The 8,465-nt window shown below is 40.0% G+C and overlaps 1 protein-coding gene across 1 annotated transcript; it reads right to left on the reverse strand.

The window, feature by feature from the left end:
• Positions 1-1,507: 1,507 nt before the first annotated feature.
• On the reverse strand, positions 1,508-5,937 carry plaat1l (phospholipase A and acyltransferase 1-like). Its single transcript, XM_052146195.1, has 4 exons — positions 5,730-5,937; positions 4,256-4,385; positions 2,282-2,535; positions 1,508-2,078 (listed from the first exon to the last, which is right to left on the reverse strand). Exons 1-4 carry the CDS (start codon positions 5,736-5,738, stop codon positions 2,013-2,015), a joined length of 459 nt encoding a protein of 152 aa, XP_052002155.1. The 5' UTR covers positions 5,739-5,937; the 3' UTR covers positions 1,508-2,012.
• Between the last annotated feature and the right edge of the window lie 2,528 nt (positions 5,938-8,465).

Here is an 8,465-nt window from a genome sequence, read left to right on the forward strand (position 1 = left end):
GAACGCCTCGGGTTCCTCCAGTCAGAGCTGGTTAATGTGGCTCGGGATAGGGAGGTTTGGGGCCCCCTGCTGGAGCAGCTGCCCCCGCGACCCGACTTCGGATAAGCGGATGAAGATGGATGGATTGCTCTGCCTACAGCTCGTCTAGCGCAATTCAAATGTTATTTTGGCACCTCTACCTCAGTTAGAAAAACATAAAATATCTTACAGATTTTAAACAAAACACCAAAGTATTTTTTAATACATGTGTGGAATGAAAATCTATATGCGATGAACAAAGTTAATACTTTTGTTTTGTCAATGTGTCGTAGCGTTGCTATGGTTCCTGAGACAAACATTACGTCTGTTCACGAATTTGTAATCTATGAAATATGCCAACTAATCAACTTCAAGATTAATTTGATTCTAAGCTAAAAAAAATTCAATCGCATAGCCGAAGCAACAACAATAAAATATAAAAGTATTGATTAGAAGTCATCGTCTAGAAGTATAACATATTACAAGTCTATTGCGAAATCTTAAAATAATTGACTGAGAGTGTAGTGATTTGATTATGTTAATTTATCTAGCAATTTTGACTACACTACACCAGGGTTGCCAACGTCAGATGCTAGGCTGGAGTGAGATTTAGATAGATATCATGGCCAGGGTCGTATTAATGAACAAGCAAGTCGTCATTCAAGCCCAGGGGCCCTGTGCCCATGTGTTCCTGGACATATAGTGTGCGTACCTGACACTTGTGGCCTTTAATTTCTAACACCAAAACAGATTTGAAACAAGTTAGCGGGCCAACAGCGTGCTGCAGCCATGGAAGCCAGCAATACATCTAGTCAACATTGACGTAATAGAGTTATAATAATCCACATGAACTGGTTTATAATTTGTAAACAATAAAAACATTGCAAACATATACATTAGCTGGTCAACTTACAGTGTAAGGCTCGTCACTTGCCATTGTCAGTTTGCTCGTTCCTGTTGCGTGTCCTTAACCTGGAAACCCGTAAGAGCTTGGAGTCTGGGGAGGAGGGGGCAGGGAGACAACTCTCTCCAATATTTTGAATTTTGACTGCAGTATCCATTTTAAATGCTTGCTGTCAGTGTTACATATTGCTCTTGTAACGTTGAATTAAGCTTTCACATGTACGGTAAAACTTTATAGTTTTATTCATTTAAAAATTCACACAGTGATTCAGTATACTTTCTGTCAAGCAAACTCCTAGCGCTATTACGAGTGAAGATGAGGTAATGCTCATTTGCGGTCATTAAAACTTCATGTTCTGAGTCACCGAAACATAATGCTTTTTTGAGTTCACGGTGAACACGCACAATCTCACCGTTGAGTGAACTAACCCCCCGCACAGGTGTTCTGGAACCCACATACTCATGAGAAAGCAAGTTTTGGGTTAACCTTGCTTTCTGGAATACCCCTCTGATCTACTGAAACAATACAGACATCAGTTGTTTGTTTTCAAGAACAAGTAATTCAGATAATAACTCATAGTTTCCTTTAAAGCCATTTTAATTCACTTTTTTGAGTTTTACAAAATGCTGTTATGACTTTGCACATGATTAAAAAAGAAATAAAACAGTATAAATCACATATATCTTGATCTTAAAGCCCAGAGACACATTTCTGGTTCCTAATTTGATACATTACACATGAGTAAGACATTACATTCAATGTATAAAACAGACTGCTATATGTGAAGAGACATTGAACTGGTTAATGCTCCTGGTTGTTTACACTCACATAAACTCAAACTTTATGCTGTACTGCATTCTTGTGGAGGGTTGTGAGACTGACAAGAGCACCCAACACTTGGATACCAAAATACATTACTAATAATAAAGGTTTTGTATAAATATGATTGTGGGGAATACATAGCATATATTTATACAGCTGTGTATCTTTTACAGTTCCAATTTTATTCGATTTTCTATTTAAGAATGAAAGTCTTTTTATAATCTTGAACTCTTGTGTCTCCTGAAACCATGCGGCACGCAGCTGTCTCTCAAACCTTTTTCTTCTCAAATATGTCTTTCCAGGTGGGAACTATCTTGGAATAGACTTTTTCAATCTGGAATCAATTTGTAAAAAGTTACTTCAAAGGTTTAGACTATATATTTATAAATAGCATGTTCATTCACGTTAGACAAGGGTTAGTGTGGATTCTGCCCAACAAATAGACATAATAATAAATGCAATTTTAATTATAATGTGCTAGGAAATCATAACCAATGTGAATGCATAATCGTATTTAGTGTAAAACATCATTCTTACCTGCTCTGACTTTTTGACCCCGTAGCGTAACATTGTGGCCTGATGTTCACTGTTGTTGAACAGGATGTCAAAGGTGATGGGTTTTGTCATGGCTTCCTCGATCTCAGGTTTAATGTGAGAGTAGAAGTCTCGTGGTGGGTGCTTGTCATCCAAGTAGTTTCTTACCTTGTATTTTTTCCCTACAACATCGACTGGATCTAGCTTTACTGCCGAGTTTAAAGCTCGGCCGAAAAGTAGGAGTTTTGTGTCAGAATCTTGAAAACAAAAAACAATTATGGGAATTCTGAACTGAGGTTAAAGGTTGTTTATTCTAAACAGATCAGACAGTAGGGCTGTCAATTGGGCAGAGAAACTAAATTCATATTTTTACTTTAAAATTCAAATTTAATTCTAATTTAGAATTTTTTTAAAAGTCAGCTGATTTTTTTTATATTGACGTTATTTGCTTAGTCCACAATAGGGCACATTGAATGCATATAACCATTCAGCACTGTGCTCTTTTATTGCAAAGAACATTCCTGGTGGATAAAAAAGCCCATTACATTTTAAACTAAAGTGCATAAAATTAAAATGTAAGATGTTTTAGTCGGATCTCAAATTTTAATTCAAAAGTAAAACGAGGTGGGAATAGCTTTAATAGGTAGTTCTGTCTTAACTCAAGTGTGCCGCACAAGCCCTCAAAAGTGAAGCCAAATCGCCCCCCGGTGACTGGTCCTAGTATAGGTCATAAACCCCGCCTCCCCATGTTATTCAATGGGACGTGAGACCAACTAAACAATTAAATTACACTTCACATATCTTTTTTCCAAAGATAGTTTCTGTCATTTACTGTAGTTTCTGTCACGTTGATGTAATTTCAAGTGTTTGTTTTCAAAATAAGTTTGTTTTTAGTTATTTGATGCTATAAAAACGCTGCTGTGACATCATGATTGACAGCTGTGATTGACAGGTTCTCTGAGCGAAGTAGTCACTGAAGCACCAACTGACTTTTTTTCGGGATCTTCGGAGGACTGAGGAGATTGGAGCTTTAAATTTAATATCTAAATTTCTATAATTAATTATTTCACACCGTCAAAAGTCAAAAGTGCAGGGGCGTGTCTTTGCGATTGATTCAGCGAGAGTGAGGGCGGGCCTTGATTTCGTGGCTTTACTTCCTGCTCACTACTGCGCAGGTCTGGTCCCGAAATCGCAACTGCGCAGACTCAAGTCCCAAGATGTCAGCGCCATATCGGGACACTGGCGGCTTCAGTTCTCACCAATGGAAAAGAGCGAAGGGGCGTCGTCCATCTTTTTTTAACAGTCTATGGTCTTAACATGGTGTTCATCTTGCACTGGTGCCACAGTATATACTACTACAGACTCAAACTTCATAATAACAGCGATATACCAGAGTGTTTTTTATTCATTACAGCTGTATGAAGGGTAGAATTATTCCCAGATTCCCAGCAGTGTTTTTCAGCAGTACACTGTGGTAAAGTGGCCGATGATCCCTGGTCAGGGGCTGTTCAAGCAGACGGAACACAACGGAACAGAACGCAAGGATCTCGAGACACACACTTTCCAACTTGAACTCCTTTTCAGACAAACCCATAGCTTAATCTGAGAAATACTGAAAAGAGAGCAAGATTCAATGGCCAAAGACCTCCACCTACTGCAAAAGGCTGTTTACACCGGACGCTTTTGCACCCATCCAGTTTACCATTTATTTGTCCTATTTCGCTAGACGAATGTATTTGTTTCGGTTTATTCAGCGTCTCGTGCAAGAGCCATGTTTTTTAGATGCTGTGTCAGGTTAAAAAGAACTTTAAAACGTGTCTCGAGACACCTGGTTTCTGTTAAACTGTATTTTGTTGCACTTCGTCTAGGCTTTTTTAGTGCAAGGATGCATTCGAAAGTGCATATGTTTCTTATATTCAATGAATATTTGAATTTTTAATTTGAATTTGACAGCCCTATCAGACAGACTTTTATTACCTTTGATTGTCAAATGGGCCACATAAGGAACCCCGTCCCTTTCCCCATAGTAAACTCCAAAATGAGAAAAATACTTGTTGCCAGGAAACTCAAGGATATCTCCAGGGTAAAGCTTCGGATGAGAGTTGTGCTGATGTACAGAGAGATGAAGAGAGATATACGTTAAAGGGGTAGTTCACCCAAAAATGAAATTTCACTCATCATTTACTCACCCTCATGCCATCCCAGATGTTCATGACTTTCTTTTTTCTGCTGAACACAAACACATATCTCAGCTCTGTAGGTCCATACAATGCAAGTGAATGGTGACCAGAACTTTGAAGCTCTAAAAAGCACATAAAGGCAGCTTGTAAGTAATCCATATAACTGCAGTGGTTAAATCCATGTTTTCTGAAGCGAGCTAATTGGTTTTGGGTGAGAACAGACCAAAATATAACTCCTGTAACTTGCAGTCTCAAAGCACCATCATGATTTCAAGTTCGATTAAACTTCCTAGTGCTTGACGCATATGTGGAATTGTAATCGATCTGGAAATCATGATCGGCAAGGAGACTGCATTGGCAAGACGTACAGTGAAAAAAAGAGTTAAATTTGTGTCTATTCTTACCCAAAAACTACTGGATTGCTTCAGAAGACATGGATTTAACCACTGGAGTCGTATGGATTACTTTTATGATGCCTTTATGTGCCTCTTTGGAGGCATACCCCATTCACTTACACTGTATGGAGATATTCTTCTTAAAATCTTCATTTGTGTTCTGCAGAAGAAAGTAAGTTGTACACATCTGGGATAGCATGAGGGTGAGTTCATTTTTGGATGAACCGTCCCTTTAAGTCAAAGGCTAAAGTGATTTCTTTCATCTTCAATTATATAAAACGTCACTTAAAGTGGCATCAAAAATTATTTTGGCAATTAAGCCACTCTTAAAAGTGTCTGAATGTCATTGAATTAGATAAAAAAATCAAACCAAGTGACATTTGCAAGCAAATAACGCTAAAGATTTTTTAGTTGTAATTTGTAAAACAAATTCCACTTTGTTTGATTTTGTTATCAACTTTAATGACATTTTTAATTGTGGCTTAAAGGTCCAAATTCTTCTTGGGGCCACTGAATTAAACCGACTTCTTCTCAGTTGATTGAGTTATATAGAGATGCGTTATTTCACTCATATATCATATTTTGCCATCTCATCATCCTTGCCACAGTCGCATTTGGCTTTCTCACTGGGGGTCTCAATACAAATATTATTTACTTATTTTTTAAGGCATAATCTACAATCATGTTTTCATCAAATCACACAATGATGCATTAGAGACATTATAGCTTCCTTTTCTGTAAAGCTGCTTTGAAACGATGTGTTGTGAAAAGCGTTATACAAATAAAACAGACTTGATTTGACATTTTCATCATCTACAATTGGATTTTCAAATACTTATAATCTATTATTACATAAGAACAAAACTTTATGCTTACCAGGCCCATTGGAGGTTGCTGTGCTTTTGGGATGTTTAACGCCGAGAACACTAAAGACTGAGAGCGAGTCCTAATTTAAAGAGCAGTGATGCATTAATTGCAGCTGATATCACACATGTCAAAGGGCAACTTGTGGGTGGAACTCCATTAAATGGTAAATGGTTAGAACAACAAAAGTACCAGTTACTCGTGGGAATCCTATCATTTAATATAATACAATATGCTCTTTTCTTAAAACACACACCCAGGAACTATTCCTCAGTGCTTCGTGAAAAGACATGCAAATGGAGGTCTTCATTATTGTTATCTGTGACCATCGTGCAATATGTAAATTAGTTGATTTATGAATGTGTATGTGTAATAAAGTGAAGGCCACATTCTGAATTATGAAGAAATTGAAATCGCAGCACATTTTTGTATTATATTTGATGACATTGTAGTAAGAAACTTTCTAAAAAAGACAACTAAAACTTTCACAACTGAAGCGATTGATTCTCAAGGGAGTGTTAAATAAGAACTTCTCTTTTTATCAGGAAACATCTGTTCATCAACAATGAGTAAATTCCCAAGATGCAAATGGCTTAAAAATACAACACGCCCGTTGTATCTCTTCTTTGTTGATCAAACATGCTGTGTAACCTGGTGGCCACAAAATTGGGCTGATAACCGAAAGGCTTTAATTTCAAATTCCACAAGAAACTATCATTATTGTGCCCTTGATCAATACACTCAACCAACCCTAAATGACAAATAGGTGAAACAAGATATTTAATTTCAATTTTTTTAATAAGGAAATATTAGTCTTCAATAAGTCTAGGAGATTTGTATTCATTTATTCAAGTCTGGTCAATAAAAATAGTATAAGCACACTGTGACAGGGTGGAGGGCGGGGCCAGGTGGTGATTCTACACACCCGGTCCCTTATCAGGCTAATCAAGCCTCCGAGAGGGATATAGGCTGACTGCGGACGGTGGTGCGACAGGAGAGAGATCATTTACGGACATGTCCGTCATGTGTGTGTTTTTGTCTTTTAAGTTTATCATTAAAATATGATTTATATTGAAAAAAAAAAAACCACTTACTCGCCAGTTCTCCGATACGCCGTAGCTTGTTCCTCGACCACTCCTCCACCCTCTAATGGACGACAGCTGCACATCTCCGGGTGTATCGGAGCCAGTCCTCCAGACCCTGGCATTCTCGGGGAACAGAAGGGGTCTCCCCCGCCCCTGGCAGTGGTTCTCCTGCTCCAGGCGGTCGGCTGCGAGCCCCTCCCAGCTTGCGGTCGGCGTTCTCAGACCCGCCACATTTCAGCGGCCGGTAGTGTCATGTTTTGTCTCGTCTTGTCATGGTATGTCTTGTTCCTGTTCTTTCTCTTTACTCTGTCGCCCTCTGCTGGTCTTTATAGGTTACTTTTCCTTTCCTTTCTCTCCTCCTCCAGCTGTCCCTCATCTCCCCTTAATTCCTCGTTAATTCTCTTCCCACCTGTTCCCGTTCCCCGCTGATTAGGTCTCTACTTCCCTCTCTGCTTTTGCTGCTTTCTTTGTCTGAGTCTCACTTGAGTTTCACACGCAAGAAGCAAACCACTGTCTTGTTTGTCACTGTCCAGTCCTGTCCTGTTGGCATCCGCCTGACAACGCTATCTGTCCACTGCTAATCGTCTCGATATTTGTATTCTGTCCAGTTCGTCCTACGCTGCGAGTGATCTGATTACCACAGTCTCGCCTCGACCCTTGTCTACCCTTGGGGAGCCTACAGCCTGTCGCCGCTTCACTGCTACCCCCGACTGCTGCCTAAGGACTCTCACTGAAAGCTATCTGAGGAAGTTTCCATTATTTATCGCCCTCTCTGCGGGTTGTTTGTGTTTGCCATTACCTCTCAAGGAGAAGATTTGTGTTCTTCATTTTTGCTGCATTGAACTGTCTTTAAAGACTCTATTTTGTTTATATCGCTTTTGGGTCCTCACTTACCTTCACAACAGGTAGGGGACTCGTCCGCCCCTGGCAGCGGCCCTGACCGCTCCAGGCGGTCGGTTAGGAGCCCCTTCTCCCCTCGCGGTCGGCGGCTGTTCCTCCACTTCCAGGCGGCCGGGCTCCTCCGTCCCCCTGCAGATGGCCGCGGCTGCCCCGTTGGGGTAGATGGTAGTGGCGAGAACTCTACTGCGGCGTATCCCTCCTCCTTCCCGGGTTTCGGCACCAGTATAAAGTGTTCAATGGAAAGGAGGAGGCGAGAACCGGCTTGGCAATATAAATAATATTTTAACGATAAACTTAAACAAAAGACAAAAACACACACATGACAGACATCCTCTCGCACCACCGTCCCCAGTCGGCCTTTATCCCTCTCGGAGGCTTAATTATCCTGATAATGGACCGGGTGTGTATAATCACGACCCGGCCCCGCCCTCCACCCTATCACCTCTCCTCAACCAGTTGCATATTTTGACTTATCATTAATATCTCAAGTTCAAAAAGGTACCAAAGTTACGCTTTAATGTTTATGCAATAGGATGAACAATAGTGATTGTGAAGCTTGTCTTATCAAGTCTATGGAGACACATCGGCTTTGATGCAGTAATACTCAGAACTAATACAGGAAGTAAACACAACAAAGACAGTGAAAAAGTGCAGAGAAAATGGAGAAACCGCATGGAACACTCAGTTGAAGACTCTGACAACTGACACCATTAAAACACACCAGGATAACTTTACAGTTACATAGCTGAGATCAGATGTGTTA

The sequence above is a fragment of the Xyrauchen texanus genome, chromosome 16, assembly GCF_025860055.1.
Source record: "Xyrauchen texanus isolate HMW12.3.18 chromosome 16, RBS_HiC_50CHRs, whole genome shotgun sequence".
Classification (NCBI taxonomy): Eukaryota; Metazoa; Chordata; class Actinopteri; order Cypriniformes; family Catostomidae; genus Xyrauchen; species Xyrauchen texanus.

What these genes read in the sequence shown, in the direction of transcription:
- plaat1l (XM_052146195.1), bottom strand. An exon ending in GGCCCATTTGACAATCAAAG is followed by an intron (nt 2,536 to 4,255) that starts GTAATAAAAGTC and finishes TTTGTTTTCAAG; the next exon opens with ATTCTGACACAAAACTCCTA. An exon ending in GGGTCAAAAAGTCAGAGCAG is followed by an intron (nt 2,079 to 2,281) that starts GTAAGAATGATG and finishes AATTGATTCCAG; the next exon opens with ATTGAAAAAGTCTATTCCAA.